At 48.1% G+C, this 21923-nt stretch overlaps 9 protein-coding genes across 9 annotated transcripts; 6 read left to right on the top strand and 3 right to left on the bottom strand.

The window, feature by feature from the left end:
* Positions 1 to 373: 373 nt before the first annotated feature.
* On the top strand, positions 374 to 2325 carry VFPPC_18598 (hypothetical protein; the record flags this gene model as incomplete). The annotated part of the gene is made up of 8 exons (XM_022430185.1): positions 374 to 434; positions 662 to 797; positions 881 to 1022; positions 1209 to 1284; positions 1498 to 1661; positions 1722 to 1863; positions 1955 to 2016; positions 2095 to 2325. The coding sequence occupies 8 exons, from the start codon at positions 374 to 376 to the stop codon at positions 2323 to 2325; spliced, it is 1014 nt and encodes a 337-aa protein (XP_022284808.1).
* A 3169-nt stretch (positions 2326 to 5494) lies between these two features.
* On the top strand, positions 5495 to 6559 carry VFPPC_11984 (hypothetical protein; the record flags this gene model as incomplete). Its single annotated transcript, XM_018290011.1, has 1 exon — positions 5495 to 6559. One exon carries the CDS (start codon positions 5495 to 5497, stop codon positions 6557 to 6559), a length of 1065 nt encoding a protein of 354 aa, XP_018135805.1.
* A 323-nt stretch (positions 6560 to 6882) lies between these two features.
* Positions 6883 to 7272, top strand: VFPPC_14990 (ankyrin repeat domain-containing protein; the record flags this gene model as incomplete). The annotated part of the gene is made up of 1 exon (XM_018292753.1): positions 6883 to 7272. The coding sequence occupies one exon, from the start codon at positions 6883 to 6885 to the stop codon at positions 7270 to 7272; it is 390 nt and encodes a 129-aa protein (XP_018135804.1).
* A 216-nt stretch (positions 7273 to 7488) lies between these two features.
* Positions 7489 to 7935, top strand: VFPPC_18597 (ankyrin repeats (3 copies) domain-containing protein; the record flags this gene model as incomplete). Its single annotated transcript, XM_022430184.1, has 1 exon — positions 7489 to 7935. The coding sequence occupies one exon, from the start codon at positions 7489 to 7491 to the stop codon at positions 7933 to 7935; it is 447 nt and encodes a 148-aa protein (XP_022284807.1).
* A 467-nt stretch (positions 7936 to 8402) lies between these two features.
* Positions 8403 to 10826, bottom strand: VFPPC_17167 (C2H2 finger domain-containing protein; the record flags this gene model as incomplete). The annotated part of the gene is made up of 5 exons (XM_018294915.1): positions 8403 to 9352; positions 9406 to 9782; positions 9849 to 10171; positions 10222 to 10355; positions 10424 to 10826. 5 exons carry the CDS (start codon positions 10824 to 10826, stop codon positions 8403 to 8405), a joined length of 2187 nt encoding a protein of 728 aa, XP_018135803.1.
* An 892-nt stretch (positions 10827 to 11718) lies between these two features.
* VFPPC_11981 (Tfo1 transposase) lies at positions 11719 to 13995 on the bottom strand (the record flags this gene model as incomplete). Its single annotated transcript, XM_018290010.1, has 1 exon — positions 11719 to 13995. One exon carries the CDS (start codon positions 13993 to 13995, stop codon positions 11719 to 11721), a length of 2277 nt encoding a protein of 758 aa, XP_018135802.1.
* Positions 13996 to 14085: 90 nt separating this feature from the next.
* Positions 14086 to 17141, top strand: VFPPC_18596 (reverse transcriptase (RNA-dependent DNA polymerase) domain-containing protein; the record flags this gene model as incomplete). Its single annotated transcript, XM_022430183.1, has 3 exons — positions 14086 to 14119; positions 14194 to 15105; positions 16612 to 17141. The coding sequence occupies 3 exons, from the start codon at positions 14086 to 14088 to the stop codon at positions 17139 to 17141; spliced, it is 1476 nt and encodes a 491-aa protein (XP_022284806.1).
* Positions 17142 to 18441: 1300 nt separating this feature from the next.
* Positions 18442 to 19176, top strand: VFPPC_11980 (hypothetical protein; the record flags this gene model as incomplete). The annotated part of the gene is made up of 2 exons (XM_018290009.1): positions 18442 to 18752; positions 18915 to 19176. The coding sequence occupies 2 exons, from the start codon at positions 18442 to 18444 to the stop codon at positions 19174 to 19176; spliced, it is 573 nt and encodes a 190-aa protein (XP_018135801.1).
* A 949-nt stretch (positions 19177 to 20125) lies between these two features.
* On the bottom strand, positions 20126 to 20677 carry VFPPC_17165 (hypothetical protein; the record flags this gene model as incomplete). Its single annotated transcript, XM_018294913.1, has 3 exons — positions 20126 to 20320; positions 20430 to 20508; positions 20568 to 20677. 3 exons carry the CDS (start codon positions 20675 to 20677, stop codon positions 20126 to 20128), a joined length of 384 nt encoding a protein of 127 aa, XP_018135799.1.
* Between the last annotated feature and the right edge of the window lie 1246 nt (positions 20678 to 21923).

Below are 21923 nucleotides of genomic sequence, written 5' to 3'. Positions count from 1 at the left end.
CCTTTGTGAAAGTATCCACACCGTGATTCTGACAATTAAGAGTCTCATTTGCTAGCAAGAGCAATCGCGCGAACAGATGAATTACGGTGATGACAATGGCGTCCACGGAAAACGCGAAAGGAACGACGCGTCTCAGGTCCAGCAAAGACTGGGAGGTCTGGAGCGACAAATTCATGATGAAAGCTATAGACTTAAACTGTATGGTCACTTGTAGACCCGGATTCAGATGACGAACCGATTGCCCAGCCACGACCACCGGAGTTTTCAGACTATCCACGAAGAGTGTCTCTAGCTGGTTAAGCTTCTGTTGCAAAGTCTCGTCCATCTCATTCAGCTGTCGTTGCTGCTGTGCTCCGCCGTCCTGCCACCGCCAATGCTCTCACTGAATGTGTACCCTCCATCGTCGCCGCGACAACGAATCCTTGCTGAAGTCAGCGTCACTGTAAAGTTAAATGGGTGTGTAGGCATTCGCCCAGTATGTTCATTGTTGTCTGTCTGTTCCATTCTGCTTGATCTTCCATTCTCCTTTTTATGCGCGTAAGCGTGTTGCAAGCGACACACCCCCATTATGCACTTAACCGGTATGGAGCAGGATTATGCACGACTTTAGTGCAACAAGATCATGAGTTGTGCAATTTGGTTCTGACACGCCTTTCATGAGTCAGAGTGGTCAAGCTGACGGCCACAGTGGCAGCACTGACTAGGGTTGCGAGGAAATGCGCCACCCCCAGACATGGCAAGTCCAGCCAATCAACAACAGCAGTGGTGGTAAGGTGGTTGCAAGACCTTACCGCCATGCAAGCCCTAGTTGAATAAAATCACCAACTTCCGCCAGAGACTATTTGCATCTAGACAATCATATAGTCTGTTGACATGATAGTTACCAATACAATGGATTCCGGTTAAGACAAACACTCGAGATTGAACATTGCTGCCTTCTTTGCTCAACAAAATGTATGCCTGGCTGGCAGGTTCATGTGTGGTTAACGCGCTTACCCGTAAGTACCAGGTTGCTCTTGTCTGCCTACAGCTAGAAGAACCTGCCTAATTACTGCGTCCTTTTTACAGTTCTTATTATTATTTCTCGGTCTTTAGCACGACACAAAGCTGTGGGAAAATTCCGCTCCGATGACTACTTGATGATTATATCTGGCGTCAGTATATTCGGCAAGATAATTGTTAATAAGTAATAATCTGTTTCTTGGCAGGTCCTGATTATTCCAAACATGGTCGCCCAGATCGGGGAATTTGTAACATTCGATCAGGCAATGAGAAGCCAAGGTGGCTCCCTTGACTCTAATTCAATACTAACAATCATAGTACGTTCGTTCTTCCTGACCGTACCCATCAGAACCTACTCACGATACGAAAGTTCTATCGACTTTTAACCAGTTACTTCCTTGTGTGTTCCACAATAAAAGTTTCCACGTGTTATTGCGTTCTCCATATTGGTACGTTTCTTCAACCTTTCACCTTCGCATATCTGATATATCTCAGTTCCGCAACCGTTTCGATATCTCCGCCTCTCTGTTTACCTTCTTTTATCTGGTATCGTAGGTCTTGGCATGGCGTTTTCACTTCTGTGGCTCTTCCCATGCCTTCCTATCCAAAGTAACTTTTCCGATGAAATACACGCGGAATCATGCGCGGATATGGTTAGAGCTAATATTTGTATGCATAATCCACTTCCTGTTTGTTTAAATCCGAATTAATTAGATGAGCCAGCTTGGATTTTGATCAGCGTTGGCTTTGACATCATTCTAATATGTATTCCCCTTTCAATCCTATATCGTGCGAAGCTGCAGCACCACCAGCGTGGGGCATTAATCGTGGTTTTCACAACGAGTATCCTAGGGACAATTTGCTGGTGAGAATGGCAACCTCTCTTGATTGATATGGTTCTAATGGGTGAGCAGTGCCTGCCGACTCTACATCTACCTGGGAAACAGGGAAGCTGGCGATATCGGCCTGAATGATCTGCTACGAAGCCTCGAGATCTTATTGTACAGTGTTGGGGCGTCTATGTCCGGTTGGTGGCCCTGAATGTACTTGATCTGAACATACTCCTACTGACATGTAACAGCCATATCAAAGAAACTCGTATCGCTATTATCACGTAGAACATCAACGAATCCAGCTGGAGTAACCTTCTCTTTCCGAAGACAGCATAATCATCTGCACGCCTCCAATGGACTTGTACGGCGGAACGACAGCGACATAGAGTTGATTGAAAGAAGGCAAATTTTGAAAGGAGCATTGACCCCTGTATCGCGACCGTTGAAGAATAAGATCGTTTGGGAACAAAATGTCTCTGAGAACAATTGACCATCGGCCTGGAGAGTCTCACAATGAGAATGCGCGATCAAAACAGCAAAGATGGGCTACGAGTCTAGAGCAGGTAGCATTAATTAGCTACAAGTGAAGCTTGATAGCCTGAACTTAGAATTCAAGGCGACGGTAATAGCTGGCAGTGACAAACCTTGAACCCCATGGATTGTCAACGCAAATGGTTAATGATTGGGGGCTGTACACGATTATACTCCACCCCATTCGTCTGGAAATACGACGATATTTTGTGCAGGGCTTGATGGCATATGCATCCGAAGATCGGAATGCTCCAAAGTGAGAGCGTTTGGCGTGGAACCGTTTTTACTTACTAGAATTCAACTTTGGTCAAAATTTGTCTTCCGGCGCACACCAGCGCACAACCACTGGTGATCATTTGCTAAAAACTACATGAATGGATAGCCAGTACTCAACTGTAGAAGCTTATGTAGTATTTTTATTTGTCCCATTAAATGCAGCAGTTGTATTCTTATTTGAAGACAAATTTAGAGGTTAAATTCTGGCAATGGGCTCGTGCACCGGCAGCGTCTACAGATACAGATACAGATTATATTACGCCCGGAGGGAGAACCCTAGAGGGCCAGGTCGGAAAGCAATTATACGCTTCAATACATTTGAGACATGACACCTCAAGCCCCACGTTTTCTCTTACACAGCTTGGTTCCGCCTCGTCGCTTGTATGATCCTTGACAGGCCTGCTTGAAGGCCAGTTCCCCAAGTGTTCAGCGTCCTATCCTCAGCAGCTGAAGCACGGTCCGTCAATGCCGAGGCTGTTTATTGTTAGTATGATTTCATGTAGGTTCACTAGTCCCAAGATCGCTGGTCTCGAACGAGTCTTCCTGTTGCCATTGCAAATTTGATCACTGCCTTCACTGCTCGTGTGTCCGGCTTCCACTTGTCATCGTCAGACGGCGCTTTCCCTCCCAAGAAATATGAGAGATTCCCTATCTTCCACGGTGAGCAACTGAGCAAGATCTCCCGTTGCGCTGTCCAACTTCTGCATCGAAACAGAAAGTGTTCCATTGTCTCAGGTGCTTTGCCACATTCGCATAGGTCTGATCCCACCACCCCGATTCTATGGAAGAAGCCATTTAGCCTTGCCATACCGGTACGTAATTGCACGAGAATGTCCGATTCTGTTCTCTCCAGCTGGCCGTACAATTCTTGTGTGTGCTTACCCGGAAGTGCAGCATCAATTCGTTTCGAGTACTTCCCAACTCCCTCCGGGAGCTCTTAGTTGCTGTTGGTCCAGTTTGGCCAGTCGTAGCTTTGTCGATCTAGCTTGGTATGGTCGTTCATTCAGTGGTTCATACATTGCGGCTCTCTTCGCTGCCGCCTTGGCGGTCGATCCAAGTGTAAAATCTTGATCCCCCGCCGGCACCCACGTTAGCGAAACAGAGCACCTTCTCCTTTGGAGATATTGAGTGCGTTCATATATCTGACGTATGGTGCACTGGCCCGATTGTTGCCGTGGTCGGCGGATGACTTGTAGTGCCGATCGGTTGCTTGTCATTACAGTCAGATCCCGATGATGAAGTCCTGAAGGCATACATTTAAGCGCCATCGCAATAGCTGCCAGTTCCGCTGTGTACGGATTCTGCTCATCCCCGTGTTCCAATGGTGACGGAGTAGTTAGCCAGCACCTCGCCAGCGCTATTGATCGTTGTGTCACGCACAACGCCTCCCATTCCCACTGTGTTCCGTTTTTCGTTCTGTGCCATTCTGCTTGATCTTCCATTCTCCTTTTTATGCGCGTAAGCGTGTCGCAAGCGACACACCCCCATTATGCACTTAACCGGTATGGAGCAGGATTATGCACGACTTTAGTGCAACAAATTCATAGCTTATACATAATAGAAGTGCCAACAATTGATCACAATAAAGTTAGTGAGCTAGAAACGGACGAGAATAAAAACCGTGATATCTGCCAGCTGAAATGGTGGTTTATTGCTCTCCAGATCTCTCTTTTTGACTTAGCTGTATTAATAATTGCTCCAGTTTACAGTACTGTACGTACGCTCATGTTATGAAACTTAGTGTAAGAGCGCGGAAGGAAGAACGCGGAAGGAAGAGCCTTTCGTTCCTCAAGGCAAAAGAACGTTGTCGTTGCGGAGCAATTACTCTCGCTTATATTGTCTGACACCGTGCCTTGGGCTCTGGTCCATCCGATTGGCCCCCGGTCCTTTCACTAAGGAATGTACTAATTCCGTGCACATGGAGATACAGGGGTTAGTATCGGGGCAAGCTTCCGGTGACTACCCCTAGTCGTGGTTAATGTGAATCCAATACAATCGCCACTGGGAATGTAGCTAGAACAGGGCTGGTTCGGACAAATGAAGTCACAAAAATACAAGAATGCATGACTTGGTTGACAATACTGGACGACTAATACTTTGAAATGATAACCTGCTGCCATAACCCGTACCTTTAAATTAAGTTCCTCCATATCTTACAGTCCAGGGCCGCCCGGGTTCAGCGTCCGCAAATATTAGGCGGAGCAACCACACAACGCGGCGGGCGCCTTAACAAATTCGTAAGATCTGAGTGGACGCTGAACCATGAGTGAATGTCCTAAGTGGCTCTGGACATTGCATTTAACATTGACTGCTCTCGTTTCCAACCTACGGGGGCCTGTCTGTGCTGGAGCCAGGAACAATTCGAACGATACCTAGCTTGGCGAATCCGAATCTTGTGGCTGTCCGAGAAAATAAACTCACTAGAATAGACTAACACTGCCACCTTCAAACCATGGCCGCGTAAGTTTTCCGATCAAGGTGCTCGCCGCCAGGTTATCCCTGCTCCCAGTCATTGGAACTAGGCCGAGCATTTATCCACAGTACTTATCAGCGACTGACTCGCCCACCCACCTCTCAGCGCTTGTGGGCGGGCGGCCGGGCTTAGATTCATGAGCCTCTTCATATGCAGTTGCAGGTCGTATTCAACATGCCTCGGCTTTCGGACAAGAGGTCATCTCTAACTTACTCGTTGAATGAAATTCCACGGCATGCTCATACTTTCCGTAGAGGAAACTTGATATCATTCATATGTCGTTGGTCAATTCTTAGCCTTATTAAGTGATCAACACAGCAGCAGTACTCAGTCCGTGGCTATTAGACGCGGCTTTATGAGACGGTAACCAGCTAGACAAATGGCACATTCGCGGCACAAAGTTCGGAGCAGATCCAGTCGTGTTGATAGGAGCAAGCAGCCGACAACATGCGGGCATGGCTTTCCTCATAGAGTCACCAGGACAACAGAATTGCGTCTATCTGATAACCAATATCGGATTCATCACCGGTTCGACCACATGAAGATGGCGTCGTGTGATGCGTCACAATATATGCACAAGGCCATCCCTTCCTCGGCAAAACCACCGGCTAGCCATCCCACATATTCAATGGCTAACGATCCTGTCCATCCCGTGGCGTACCTTACGATGAACATGGAGGTACTGAAAGCATCTTCTGCCTTTTCACAGCGAGTTGGGGCCCGGGCCATGGAGGGACGAAAATTAACCGATTTTATCCTGGAAACTGAGGCAAATAAAAGCAATGCAATTCGAGAGTACTTCGCGAACGAACTACGGAGAAGGAAGCCAAGTTATCTACCTGCTGGATTCAGTGCCAACATCCAGGATAAGCAAGATACCAGACTTAGCCTGGACAATTTCGGCCAACTTGTCCAATACTTCGAAGAATCTCTGACTTTTGTTGGCCTATACGGATGTCATAGAGTACTGGGGCTACATGCCGTATTAGCTACAGCGGGTTCTTACTATTTTATCATTGTCTCCCTTGCGTTACCATCTAGACACGCATTAGTATGGCTACCTCCGCATTTGCGAAGTCCACTGATATTATTGGAGAATCAGCGACCCGATTCAAACATAGAGCCAAACGAGCTCATGGCACTGGAGGGGCATATGCATTGCCATGGCGGATATTCCAGCAGTGTTGGTGAACCCAGGACGTCATCGTTTCTGTCTGGCAGTCCTGGTGTGTCTAACTCTGGGCAAAACAAGATTTCTGGGGAGATGTCAACGAATACACATCGCAATCAACGACGACCTTGGGAAGGACTGGAAGGAGAGTTCCCGAAAAGCCCGCAACTAAGTCTTCTTGGCCGACCGCACCCAATGCCTTGGATAGAAGAACGGGGCACGTCATTGTCCAGACAGTCTAACCAAATGGATATCACATATTTAATAGCATGAACCTCCTAGCAGAACTAGGAGCTAGCATAAAAAATCTTAATATTACAGAATCGTTGGTACTTTGCTGTCCGTCCCCCAAACTGCTGCCAATCCAATGTTACCTGGAATTGGTCTACGTGATATGTCAGACACAAATACAAATTACCAGCACGCGTATTAATTTGATGTAGCACCCCTATTAATTGCCATAATTTTCAAGTCCCAAGGGAAATCAGTTTCGCCCTTTTGAACTAAATCACGCGTCCCTGTTTGCGCCAAATCGTCAGTGTTCTGGGACGCCGCTACTTTGGGCAGCCCAGAACGGCAATGAGGCTATCTTCAAGATGCTGCTGGCGAACAGCGCGGAAGTCAATATAAAGGACAACGTAGGTTTAACTCCGCTATTATTGGCAGCCCAGAACGGTCTTGAGGCGGTCGTCAAGATGCTGCTCCAGAATGGCGCGGAGGTCAATGTACAGGACAACAAAGGCAGGACGCCGCTATTATCGGCAACCCAGAACGGTCATGAGGCTATCGTCAAGATGCTGCTAGCGAAGGGCGCCGAGGTTGAGGCGAAGGACAAGACGTATGGTCAGACGCCACTATTATGGGCTACCGAGAACGGGCATGGGGCTTGCGTAAGGCTGCTACTCAATAAGTCCAACTTGAGTACAGAAAATACTATTTCTCGGACACCGCTATCTGTTGGAAGCGCAAGGCTTCTATTCGGGTGATAATTATCACAGGCACAAACGGCTACGCGCTGGTGCTCATGATGTTGTTCTTGCTTGTCTTCTGACGCTATCTCCACCACCAGCGGTGGTGGTGATAGCAGCTAGATAAGTGGGCTTCAGCCAGGGGCTAGCCAATCAGAAGCCAGCCGGGATGCTGGCTTCCTGGTACAAGCAACACTATCACTTGCAGCAAAATGTGGACATCACACCATCGCCATGTCCTTACTCAGTCACCAGTCAGTTGAACCCGACCGGAGAGATTACTATGGCTCGACACCTCTATCGATAGCTGTACGGAATAACCGCATAGAGATAGTCAAATTGCTTCTGGCTACTGGACAGGTTACTCTAGACTCACGGGACACTTTCGGACGGACTGTGTTATGGTGGGCTGGACGATCTGGGAGCCCTGATATGGAGCAAACACTACTCAACTATTCAGAGGAGAGAGGCATACCAGTTTGTAAAAACAACGCGTTTATCAATGCTAACCTAATGTCCAATGACAAGATATCCACATGGTGTGATGTCTGCACTTTGAACATTCCTAATCACCAAGTCAGCTACCAATGCCACCTTTGCAACGGTGGAGATTTTTATATTTGCTCGGAATGCTATGAGATTGGAGGGCGTTGTTTAGGCGATGATCATGTATTGGTCTAAGGAACTGAAAACAAGACAATATTTACCCTGTATGTATGAAACTTCACGAAAAGAACATAGCAAGGAGTCCGCTAGCATATATTCCAATCATACGGTCCGTCCCGGCTTTCTGTGCAGATTTGTCTTGCCCAACAATGCTGTTGCCGTGAGAGGGGTACGCTCAAGACTTTTGACAATGTAGTAAATTCAAATTGATGTAGATCATGGAATAACCCACACGATAGCAAGAGCGATCTGGAGGAAAGATTACAAGGATTCTCCACTGCACTTATTTCTGACATAGTCGACTCCTTGTGTTTGCGGGCCGTCTCGAAAGTCGCACCTCCACAATTGCTTACACTTCGCTTCCCCAAGTTCTAAACAAACTGGTCTGGCGTATTGATATGCATCTAAGGTCTAAAAATCATAATATTCTCAACCACAGATTGAACCATGGAGAAAGAAACAATTGGCTAGCTGCAGAGGTCTTAGGAGACCGTTCCATGAACTGCAATTGCATGCTTTTGCAGATGCATCTTATGTGCGAGAGTGATATCGCAAACTTGGCACACTGGCTGATCATTACCTCGCAAGTGCGATAGGTGTCTCCGACGGAAGTGTTTGCTTAAATCACCAGCGGTGTAGAACTCCTGAATCTTGTCTTCTACACGAGGGTCGTCTGGCGGCAATGAGAGCGCTGCACCAATGCACAAAAAGCACCTTCTGGGCCTCTGTTTCGGATTGTCAATGAAAACAGACATGATAGCGAGGTATAGAGGGCTGTCTTCCGAAGGCTCACGAGAGTCCTCACGCAAGACCGTTGTTGTAGGCTGCATATGAATACGGCGTAATGTTGGCCCCTCTTCGACGCTACAGTATGCAACTATGGCCTCAATCGCGTTGTCCCTGCGTCGATACTGTCCCTCAAGAGTATCATCGACTGGAGTCTTTAGGGCCTCGACCAGCAACTTTTGAGCCGGCCGCCGGGGACGGATTGCATTATCCACCCATGGTTCTGCAAAGCCGACTCCTTGGAGTTGGCGTTCAATGTCCTCCACGGCTTGTTCGTCAGTCCAGTTGTCTCGAATCTTCTGTTTCAGCTCTCTCTTCAGCCTCTGCTTTAGTGATCGCAACTCGCGGTGTGTTTTCTTATGCTGTTCAGATCCTGGGCGTAATTTTCGCAGCTGGGCAGTAAGCCGTCGAACTTTGGGATCTGATGCGACGGACGCCGATTGCTCGGCCGTGAGGCCCGTCGGCCGGCGTTTGCTCATTGAATGACCAATGCTGCAAGCCTGATCTATAAGCGCCTGCTGTGGCTTCTCGCGACGGATAATGGCCCATGGGTCAGCACGGACAACGCGGCCAAGATAATGTTTTTGGAAAGGGACGGAGTTGGCGTGGTCAAGGGAGAGATTCCGGAGCGCCTCGCTCATGTCAGCTATTGTAGCAAAGTTAAAAGGTGTTCCTTTCAGTTGACTTTTGGGAACTTACGGCTTTGGTCAAACTCGTTGGCTGCATTATAGCGCAGGCTGTACGGTATTGTTTCGTACTGAAGTCCCATGATTTCACCCACTCTCTTAATCCAGCTCGCCATCATGCCATTTGTGATGGTCTTCGTTGCTGACATTTCATACCCTGTCAGTGTTTTGACAGCGCGACGAAAAATGCCTACCTCTTTCAGATCACTTCTTAGAGGCAAGGGTAGCTCCCGCTCGCCGGGATGTATGTCCAGCTCATCTAGTTGCATAGGAGAGGTGAGAAGGGATGCGCGAAATGCTTGGTGGCGAAATAAAATGCCCAGCAGAAAGGCATGGGGACTAAGGAGCAAAGACGGATCGAACATCATCTCGGGGATGGTAAATGTTTTGCTGGTATGGTATTAACGGAGGGAATCTTAGCACGCAATGCGGAGACAACGGAAATAGTGCACTTACGTATCCTTAGTGCCAAGGTATGATTTTGTGAACTCCAACGTGAATCGAATTAAGATCTTGTGTGGTCCACCCTCCGGATCTCTCGCCAAGGCCACTCGGATGTCTCCAAAGCGAAGCCGGAGGATGGACGTTGGGCGAGAGCCTGCAGGAGCCAATAAGAGGAGGAAAAGCACAGCCAAAATACGGTGTTCTCCGATGTCAAACGACTTCTTTGTGGTACTTAGCGTTGTCTCGATCTGCTCCTTCAAATCGTTAATAGTCATGCAACGATTAGCTCTCTTCTGGTCGCTAAGTTCGTGTTTTTTTGCAAGCTCTCGGAGGACCTAGGAAACGTTACAACCGGCATGTCTTGTTAGTTATTGGAATAATATACCTTGTGCATGTTACGATTCAATTTTGGATCGAGCTTCGCACCAACAACCCTCTCATATACGAGTCGGAAGACTTTCCAGGCTGTGCCTAACGAGCTGCTTTTTGTGGTGCCTCTCAATTTTCTACCGTCCTTGCCTGCCTTTTGGTTCAGGCGCCATTCAAAGAATTTATAGAGCATGCCTATGGATATCGACTCGAAGCACGCGTGAGGGTCACGCGATAGAACTGCTTTGCAAAATCTGCGGGAGGACAGTTAAAACGCAGAGCCTGGAGGAGATGGGAAGGTAAGGCGACTTGCTGCTGCCACTGCAGCTCTATCGCGTCCAAGAGTATTGTACTCCCGGGGCTGTAGTCTTCGTCAACAAAAGAGCTTTCATTGAATTCTTCTATACCACTCCGGTAATATTCAGGCGGATGTATATTTCCACCAAAAAGTTGGATTTGATCTTCAAAGCCCAGATCATCATCTTGTTGGACGTCAAGGTCGGTCGCCTCAGTTTCCTCACCAGACAGGTCCGCTTCATCCTCATCGAAACAGCTCTCAATCTCTGGTGAAAAAGAGGAGTCAGATTCGTCCGCACCAAGGGAGCGTCTATGGCGTGCCATGATGGATCAAATTGTGAGCGAGGACGTGATCTGGTTTGGTGAAGCCCGCGACTAGTGGAGCTCTAGTCAAATGTGGAGGGGGATTGTAGAGTTGTAGAGGAACAAAAAGAAGGCCCTGCCGCCTCAGCCGCGAGTGCGGGCTTTTAAACGTAGCTATAGGGACCATCTTTAAGTTCTTGAAAAGGCAGCGAGTTGATACGAACATGTTTCTTGGAACTTGGTTCAAAATTCTCATAAATTGAACACACTTAGCCGCCGTGTCCAAAACCTGTCCAATGAGAAGTGAGTACCATGCGGTACCTCGCTGAACATTGACTGACGTGGTCAACCAACGGGCCAAGCTACATGCCTTAAAGCGGCGTTGGATCCTTGGCAAATTGCCCACCTGTTTCTGTGGCAAAAACCACCAAAACTGGTGGTGCTTTTGCCGTCTTTTTCTTAAAGGAAGTATATTTATAAGGTAACGTGAGTGCATAGTGGGGTAGCCAACATAGTGAAGTAGCCACTGTAACGGGCTGAGCGGCGACCATACCTGGGCATATGGTTAAATATGGTTGTAACGGTCCAAGCGAGTATATTGACAACTGGCTCTAGAACAAGTATCCAAAGCTGAAGAAGAAAAGGAAAGGAGAGCAAGAAAGCAAGAGCTCTGCGAGCTCTTGTAGGCTTGTGAGCTTGCTTCTGCTAATCTCGCTTGTTGCTGGGGGTTACCAGTGACAAGGTTGGAGACGAAGGCGAGAGCGCCAGCCGAGCCACCATCGGGCTCAGCCCGTTACAATGGTTATTTGAGGTGTCGTAACCATAACCATAAATAACCATGAGCCGGAAACTATAACTTGTTATAACCATATAACCATATTATAACCATGATCTCCATCATCGCAAGACATCTTTAAATCCATTGCATTTCATTTACGATCTCGTCATCAAGCTCTTCATCTTCATCCATCGTGGTTGCCTCCATAGGGAGGCCCATGCCGTTGAGATTGGAAAGCCGGATATGGCCCTCTCGTATCCAGCTACCAATGCATCCAATTCTCTGAATATTAAGACATGATAAACTCAGCCTATCCCATGAACAAGTTCTTCTAGATCCAGAAAATACCCTTTCAGGCTCTGATGACTCTGCTGGAATGGACAAAATAGCCGTTGCCATCTTGTGGAGCCGTGGGTAACGCGATTTTTGCTCACTGCGAGACCACCACTCGAGAGGACTACAATCAATGCGGAAGGGAGGCAGTTCAATGAAAGTCCTGAAGTCATCGCCATCCCACACATCTGCAGTGATAACTTCCATATCCCTCATAAGGAGGTGCAGCTCAGAGCCACGCTTCCTGGAAGGCACCGATGGCGGCGTTATTGAAAACAGGTTGCGCTGATCATCAGCGACACACCTTGTGCTGAAACTCTCCTGCCACAGTGCATTAGCAGATTCAATAGCGGGTTCAACCCATGTAGCCGGCCAATTCTTCCGAATATGTGCTGCTCTCCGAGAAGGGTCGAGAAGAAGGGCCGCAGCATAGACAGGTGCCTCCTCAGTCATATTATAGTATTTATCGAGGACAAACCAGCCCATCTCAATAGCACGAACCATTCGGGGGTCGTGGTGGTCTTCCTGGGAATAATGGGCTTTGTTCCTCTCATAATGGGCAAGAAGGGCGTCCATTAGAGGTAGCGACTGTGAAATAGATGACTTGTCGCCTTCTGCATAAAGTGTGGCCGAAGCAAATGGTTGCAGAAATGTACGGGCTTTATCAAGATAATCCCAATCCTGGGCTGTAAGACGGATACTACCAAGAGCTGCTTCGTGGTCAGTCATAAAAGCTTTGATTTCCGATTGCTTCGCGATGGCCCTATCAATAACCATATACCAAGAAGACCACCGAGTTCGATTGTCAATACCGAGCCTAAGGCCAACGTTATCATCCCAGATATCCGCATGTAGGGATGAACTGCGAAGCCAGACGGCTAGTTCATGCAGCTTGCGCAAGGTAGGCACACCCTGGATGCCGGAGTACTCATCACCTACAGAACCCTGGCTACCCTGGCTACCCTGGCTACCCTGGCTATCTCGGCGATGAGCATGCCTCTTCCTTGATTGACTTCCCTGGGATCCTTCCCATTGCATACACTCTTCACGCCGTTTCTGTTGTTGGGCGTCAAGGACATCAGAAAATTGTTTGATTAGCTCTTCCCCGGTGGCATCAGTCGTGGCTTTTAGTGCGGCCAGAAGTGCCTCACGTGAAGATGCCAGCAGGAATGCCCGAAGGGACAGATTAATGGTGTGGGCAATACATCGAATGCGACGTTGTTTAGCATTGAATCGAACATGGTGCTCAGAGAGCAGGCGTGATTCCATCACCTCGAGGCAAGTATTGTTTGAAGTGGCATTATCACCAGTGTGCCATCCCAGGTTAGACTGAATGCTGAACTCTTCAATAACTTGGAGGATTAGGTTAGCCTGTTTCTCACCACTGTGGGAGTAACGACATGCAGGTAATCCTAGCAGAGCTCTTTGTAGCCGTCCCTCACGGTCCACCCACTGGGCGCAGATAGCAAGAAGAGAGTGTCGATGCGGAGACGTCCATAAGTCTGAAGATATATGTATAGGACTAATGCTGGTAGCGAGTCCTTCCTTTATCTGTCCCTTATAAAGCTTATAGTTCGATGCAATGTAGCGGACAGCAGTACGGCGGGAAGTAATGAGAAGATCTTCAATAGCGGGGTTGCAGGCCAGAGCAAGATCCTTCATCTCATTCCATTCAACGGCTGAGAACGGCATCCGACGACGGGTAAGCAGGCCAATAATAGCCTCTCGATAGGCTTGTTGATTGAAGCTGTTACGTAGACCATTCTGAGAAATGATAGGGGTAAACATAGACGAGATATCTCGCTGTGACGTTGGTGTTGACACGGGGGATGGAGAAGATCCTCCAGAGAGCGAATGGAGAGAGAGAACATGTTTGACAGCGTTTGTTCGATGAGATGTTGTCCAGGAATTACATCTCGTACAGGAAAACTGCTTTCGACGCTGGACTCCCGATTTGAGGGAGTTGTTAGGTTTGCCAACATATTCGACCTTAATTAGAGCATCGAAATGCAACGGTGTTGTGGGTGCTGGTGACTTTTGCAACGTAGAGGCGAGACTAGAGGAGTTGTCCGACGACATGATGGTCGGAGATAGGGTAGATGAGGGAGTATTCGGTCGCATGCAAGGTCCTGACAAATTTTTCCTGTGCCAAGATGCCAAGACGCCAAGATGGTTACATGTGGTTATAACCATACTCACGAGGGTATGTGGTTATAACCATATAACCAAAATCTAAGTATGGTTATGGTTATAACCAAAAACCATGGTTATAACAAGTTATTGTGCCCAGGTATGAGGAGCCCTGCGTCTTCACTGACGGCAAAATTCTGGTCCTTGTCTATGTCGACGATATCCTGATCCTAAGCCCGTCGCAAGAAAAGGTATCCGTGGACAAGCTTGTCAAGTATCTCCAAGACAAGTACAACCTGCGCGAAGAAGACTTCAAGTGGTATCTTGGCATCAGGGTCATAAGAGATCGACCAAACCGGAAGATGTATCTCTGCCAGGACGCCTACATCGACAAAATTGCGCGAAAATTCAAGCTCTGCGACTCAAAGCTTCGAGTACCGTCAATCCCGATCACAACGATCCCTCTCGTCAAACATGAGGGACAGGCTTCCCAGGAAGAGATAAAAGCATATCAGGAACGAGTCGGATCTCTGATGTATATCGCAGTCATGACCAGACCTGATATAGCACGAGCAGCTACCCAGCTTGCAAGGTTCCTGACAAACCCATCACCAGAGCACCTTGCCGCCGCTGATCAATGCATCCGTTATCTCTACACGACGAGATTCCTCGCCATCATCTATGATGGTCTGCACGCAGGAGAATCACTGGTGATTGCAAGTGATGCGTCATTCGCGGACGATGCCGAAACTCGACGTTCGTCGCAGGGATATGTGATGACACTCTTCAACGGACCAGTTGTGTGGAAGGCCGGACTGCAGGACACGGTCACGACTTCGACAACCGAGGCAGAAATCTTGAGCCTGGAAAGAACAACCAAAGAGAGTTACGCCCTAGATCGACTGCTAAGGGACATTTCTCTTGATCTTGGACCTCTCAAGATATACTGCGACAATCTTCAGTCAATCCGACTTGTTGTGGAGGACAACCAGAGAATCACGACGAAGCTGCGACACGTCGATGTCCAGAACATGTGGCTGAAGCAGGAATTCAAGAAGGGTAGGTTTCTGGTGGAATACTTACAGACCGATCAGATGCCAGCAGACGGGTTGACGAAAGCCCTATCAAGATCGAAGTTTGAACATTTCCGATCAATGTTGAATCTGATAGATATCAAAAGGGAGGTGAACATAAAAGAGAATGCTGTGAAATAGGATGGTAATAAACCCATGAGTGTATGTGATAGGCTGATAGTTTCAAGCAGCGTTGACTTGATCACTCAACGCTGGGGGGTGTGTCGCATATCAGGCTCCCAGCTATCACGACTTCAATACGGGGTAAGTCGTTGCTTTTTTACAATGCTACAATGCCGCGACGCGGCATTGTATCATCAACGACTCCTCATCTTAAGATTGTATCAGGCATGGTTACTTGTTACTGTCGGATAAGGCTGCCTCTGTTGATTGAACAAGCAGACTTGGAGTAATTGCTGGATGTCATAAAATCATGGATATCAGAAGGTGAAGAGGCTGGCCAGCCACTTGGAAATAATTAGAAGGCTGGAAATAATGCTTCTTTGCTAAGATAAATGACGTGAATCCCTCTGGCAAGAGGAGGACAAGAAGTCAAGGCATACACAGGCAATTGACAGGCTATTGAATCAAGAACTGCATTTTCAGCGTAGTAAAAATTGAATTGGAACCGCGTAACGCGACAGTTACAGCTTCGCCGAAACGGCGAGGCTGCTTACAAGATAAATAGCTACATTTATTCCCTTCTTTCATATGTTCTTCAGATAATTCCAAGATAATTCTCATTCAATACAATTGGCGCCTACGGCGCCATTATACTCGATCTTTTGTGATCCTCAATTGTCTGACACTCAGACTACAGTATTAGTTGACTTGCACATGCGCCGCCACTCCCGCCAAAACAAGTGAACTAAGTAAGCCATACCCGCTCTCGACCTCTGAGGCCCCGAGTTTGAGAACCTACGCAGTGATAGCGCAGACCGGATCGCGTTTTGACTTTTCTTAAGCGCTTGCAATGGTGATACCGTTGCGGACTTCACCTGAACCGAGCGAAAGAGCGAAAGTGACTGCCTCACTTCCATAAGCCCCGCTTCAATCGACCCCTGCAACCTCTCATTCAATGTACCTGTATTTGCCTGTACTCAGAGACACCTGTCATTTCCATGAAATGTTTCGCAGAACTCTCTAATAACAAAGTTCACTCAGGTAGGGGCCTGAAGTTCTTGATTCAAGGGCTTGTAGAAGTCATGTCATCGAACCAAATTGTAAAATTTCCGCATGCGTTATGTATCAATACAACAGTTAGGCTGCTAAGTAATTTTTATGAGCCGCTAACTTGGAAAGGTGAAATTACGCATCTGGCTAGGGCGGGCATTTTGAGTTTAACCCAAAACTTGAGACAACTGGAGCATGCTGAGCCTATGTATGCTGAACAGATAAATAACATCATTGATACCTGTCGGACCATGGTACGGTGTAATCCGGGTTGTTCCGTTCGAATGAATCGTCTCAGCAGACATTAACATGGAAGTAGAGCAACTTACCGCTGGCCTTGCTGATCTTGGCTTAGGGTCAGATTCAATCATTTGCAAAGGCAAATTTGAACAAGTTATACACGAGGCAAAACTAATAGATCCATCCATTACTCCATCAGAAATCAAGATCACGAAGCTGTTCGCCAGCCCATTCTCCACTGGAGGGCTTGTCGTGCTTCTTCTACAACCACGGTCTGACCACCTTTGGGAGCTTGGTGCTGATGCTGTTATCAAGGATTGTGCTACTCTAGATTCACTGAATGAAGGCCTTGGGATCTGCGCTTCTACAACTCTACAGGGGAATGTCTCGATAATGGACTTATGGACCTGTCTTCCTTGGAAAGTCACCGAGACACTAGATTATGCGCAGAAATGCAGGTTTCGCCTGGCCATTCTGGCTGCCATAGAAGCAAAGCAGCCTGAGTGCTTCCTGGGCATGGAAACGGTCAGCATTATAGACCATGAGGCAAAACATCAGCCGGTCACACAGGTCACTGACCACACAGCAGGAGTCTTGTTGGTTCTGTAGGGGGCTACGGCAGTAAAGCCGCCGTGCAAACAGTACCACACTCAGGACTAAATTCGGCATCAACCTCTTCAAACCGGCTGTACTCTTTCATGGTTTCCCTTCTCAAATGCTGCTTTCTACCCCCTGAGATTGAGATACTGCGGCCGGTGAGGGGACAGAGATACCAATAGTAGTCCTATGCCGCCAGACAGTGTTTCATATGTACTCAATGGAGGAGGTGAATGCAGAGGCTTGGCCTTGCGTTCCGGACGCTAAGGCGCCGTTTCACAACTGTCCCTTTTGCTGTCGACAGAGAGCGCCTTTCCTACGTACGTTAACGAGAGAAGTCGGCGACCGCACTAGGTCAGTTGCGGTGCTACGTTTTCCCAGTCTGGATAGTATTACACATGGAGCGCTGGGACAAATGCGGGAAAGTGGGGATCTTGGGATCTTGCGAATGCCGGAAGTTGTGCATGCTCGAAACTAATCCCACGATGATCATCAAAGTTGAGAGCGGACATAACCGCTTCGTACTACTCCTTTGCGCCGCAGTCTGAGGCCGATGCTACACTCGCTTGATATGCCATATCTGCGCTGCTCGTAACGGCTGGTTTGGGTTTTGTCAAGTTGTCTCTCCAGTCGACAAGCAGTACAAAGAATGTCTCACTGCAATGGAAATAGACCTTCCGACTGGAGTAGCCTTGGTGCTGTAGCTGGATCCGTCCCGTAAAACATGAGCAATGACAATTGTACAACATAGCAGCTGAGTTGTACGGTACTGTATTGCAATTTTAATGAAGATATTAAATGGGCTTGAGATGTCGTGTCCACCAGTGTAAGAGAGCTATTAACGTCACTGGTGTGGCGTGTACGTTTTGTGCCACCCAACTTTGGCACTTTTGTATAGTGCAATCCGCCACAGTCAACGCCCTCTCACATTCTGTAGTAGAACGCCACGAGAAAGCCCACCGCCGCACCAGTATTGTACTTTGACATAATTCAGGCGATTTACGATCAGAGACGTAACTGGAGTCGTTTTCAAGTACTTTATTCCAGCTTTTTATGGGCATGGACAAAAGCGCCTCAATTTGTGCAAGCGGCCAAATCATCCAGTTACCTGCGAGAGCTAATATTATCGGCGGCGCAATGGCCGACCTCGTGCCGTCCCATCCTGGACATCCCGAAATTACTTACCCTTGGTAATGATTATGTCAGTAGTACGCGATACCTCGATTCTTTAGAAATTCGTAGTTATCAAAATAACTGCCCTGGACAAAGTTTCCTCGATTCGCATGATACAAATCGATAAGATCCCTTGCATATGTCACACTTGCGAAACCGTAAGAACCGAATTCCAAAGCTTCCAGAGCAGCAAGAGCAAAATGAGCTAACTTGCCTCGGCCGGGGAAGTCTTGCCCGTCACGGTACGACGGCCAGCTATCCCATGGCAGAACTTGGAACACCTCCTCCAGGGACTGATCTCGCGGCGAGTAAATACTCTGTAATAGTCGCTGCGTATTCGGCAACTTGGGCATTGGGTGCCATAGCTGTTGCACTTCGTGTCTTATGCCGAAGGCTCACAAAGCATCGATTGTGGTTGGACGACTGGTTGATCATCGCCGCAGTGGTACTGCTGGTTTCATTGGTGTTGAACGAGGGGTGTCGGACATGATGCTGATTCAATCTGTAGGCCTCGTCAGGCGCTTCCCTGCTCGCCGTCGTCTGTTGGAGTAAGTTATGCATGTGTCAATTTTATGTCGCACATAGACCACACTAACGTTGGACCGCAGCAAGAAATCACGGACTTGGCAGGCATGTTTGGGCCGCTCCACCGGATGCTACAAACGTATGGGCCAAAGCTGGAATCTTAGGCTCGCTATGCTATACCTCGCATACGATCCTTATTAAATTGTCGATACTTGCCCTATATTGGCGATTTTTCAGCATTGAGGATTCAATTCGGCCGCTAATATGGATCCTGTTTGGTATTGTCTGCTCCTGGGGCGTGGCAGTTGTATGTTCTAAACTTGGGCTGGATCTCCCGAACGGCGGGTAGTGCGCTGACCTTTCTTGCAGATTCTGGTGACTATCCTCCAATGCCTACCGATACGTGCTATTTGGGACAGATATGATCCTGTCAATCCAATGCCAGCGTTCGATTACTCATGTAGCGTCGACATTCACATGTTTTACCTGGGGACTTCTATCGCCAATAGCGTTAACGACATACTTCTTATGCTTCTGCCCTTACCATATATCTGGCGACTCCGTCTCAAGCTGGCACAAAAGGTGGCCGTTATCTGTATCTTTGTCTGCGGTAGCTTGTGAGTACTAGCTTGGAAAATACTGGGAATCCGGCAACAGGGAGTGCTAACCAAACAATGCGATAGTGTGGCAGTTGTATCCGGCGCGCGCCTCTTTTTTGTAGCTGATCTCAATCTGATGTCCCCTGACGTGACTTGGAACACAGCCGATGAGGCGATATGGGCCGTAGTTGAGGCCAACACGGGCACAGTATGCGGTATGTCGTAAGGCCAATCCCTCAAAGCGGTATTGCTAATACAGCTGATAGCCTGCCTTCCAACTTTAAAACCCCTCCTGAACCTTATTACGTACGGTAGTATTCACTCCAAGTCACGGTCGACCGGCCCAGAAATTGCTACACCCGTTCTCAATTCCTATCATGAATGATGAATGTGAGCTGGTCTGTCACACTGGGACTCAGGACCACTGCTTGTCTCGGCGGATCCTGGCTGTGGAAAGGCGCCGATATCGAGGTAAAGAATAGCGAGTATGGTCGGACGCCTCTATCGTGGGCTGCCGGGAACGGGCACGAGGCTATCGTAAGGCTGCTGCTTAATGAGTCCAACATGAGTACAGATGAGAGTATTTCATGAACACCACTGTCACTTGCGGCCAAAGGGGTACATGATACCATTGTGATGGCATTACTCAGTCATCACTCAGTTGAACCTGACCTGAGAGATTACTATGGTTCGAAACCTCTATCGATAGCTGTACGGAGCAGCCGCGCGAAGATAGTCCAAATTCTTCTGGCTACTGGACAGGCCACTGACTCTCGGGATTGATTTGGGCGGACTCTTTGGGGGGCGCGTCTGGACAGGAGACTGGTCTTCCTGCCCATCGCGATGGCCGAATGTCTGAGCGCCGTGTTCTTGTTGAGGAAGTTCCGTGTGAGACTAAAGTCATCTGTGTCAAACTTGCGGAGGGGCGGCGAGCTGTACCACTACCTCATGCGCAGTACTGAGATCCGCCTTGTCAATCGGCATCTCGCGCACCGTGACATACTCGTTCCACGAGATCGGGGGCTACGAGGGGGTCTTCGGTCAGCTTGATCTGTTTGTGTATATGCTGGGGAGTTTTTTCCCTATCATTATGTTGTGAGTTTGTCCTCCACTCAAAATTAGTAATGACAAGTCTGCTTACGAGAGAAATCGTCTCACAGCGTCGACATCCTCGCCTCCCGCCTCGTGTTCGCCGATGACTGCAGCGCGAGGAGCAACGACCTCGACACGATCGAGATCGCTGCACCACATTACAACACTAGTTCGTAGGCTGAAACCCTCAGGTCAATGGCGCAACTTTTATGACCTGTCATTTACCACATGCTTCCAACGACTCTTTGGACCACAGAGAGGCGTATTTGGAACGATACGCTGTAGTCTATGTCATTGATACACATACAGTTTGGGCGCTTGTGTTCGTCGCGGATGAAGTCCCGATCAAAGGGGTGCCCCGGATTCTCCAGAATGTCACAATCGAATGGACTACTAGAGGGGACTAAAAGTCGTCCCCCCGTCACGCTCCACTTAGACGGGGCGGGTCACTGATCAAGGAAATGTCCTTTGATTCGGGAAAGAAATTAGGTACACTGTAGCCACGCTTAACACCAAACCAGGCGGCCCTCCTCAATCATTGTTTGCGTACCTTGTGTACTTGAGGTGTAACCCCCAAGAGACCAAAATTATTCTTAGCATTTGGCACCATGTTCTCCAACAAGGGGTCAGTCTGGCACCCGGTATGGTGCGCTCTCGAAGTGTCACGGTACATTCATAAATCGTACCTGTCTTGGTACAGCTCTTTGTGAAATGCTCCAGCACGTCACTCTATAGGTGGACATCTGGCGCCGTGGACCTTGCGAATTTCAGTATTGATGCGGTAGCAACAGCAAAGGGGCCAAGGTATTGTAAAGGGAGAGCTGTCCCACTCAGTCCCCATAACTCCATGGATGGTCTCCGGTAAGCACTCTAAGGTACCTCTGGCTATCCTCTAGTGGCTATCGACGGGTGTTCATCAAGATGGCAAAGACTCGAAACGCATATATTCAAGGGACCATCATCAATAGCAGACCTGCTTATTTGGATACGATATATCGATATCAACTCTGCTATCTGGATATATCGATATAAGGTCGTGCCTCTTAAGTGGATATCCATCATGATATCCAGATACTATTTGCCTCTGATTGGCTGAGAAGGTATTGTCAGTTAAATGGACGATGCCGAGACTTTTGTCAATTTCCACCTAGGTCTTCTTATCAACACAGGTGGCAATCACGTCAACCAGAGCTTATCAGCTAGCGCAAACTATCGCAAAGGAAGGTATTCTTGCTAAATGAACGACTCTTAATGTTGAGATGATATTGGCTGGTTGTTTTCATAAGACTAATCAAGTGCTGCAACGACTTAGGCATTCCCAGCTCATGGTGCCGGGTAGTGTAGCCTACGAGAATTGAGACGATTAGTATCCACCGTACGATACTTCCTCCGCCACATAGTTAAC

This window comes from Pochonia chlamydosporia (assembly GCF_001653235.2).
Source record: "Pochonia chlamydosporia 170 chromosome Unknown PCv3seq00030, whole genome shotgun sequence".
NCBI classification, from domain to species: domain Eukaryota; kingdom Fungi; phylum Ascomycota; class Sordariomycetes; order Hypocreales; family Clavicipitaceae; genus Pochonia; species Pochonia chlamydosporia.
This window is presented reverse-complemented; position numbering and strand designations above follow the sequence as displayed.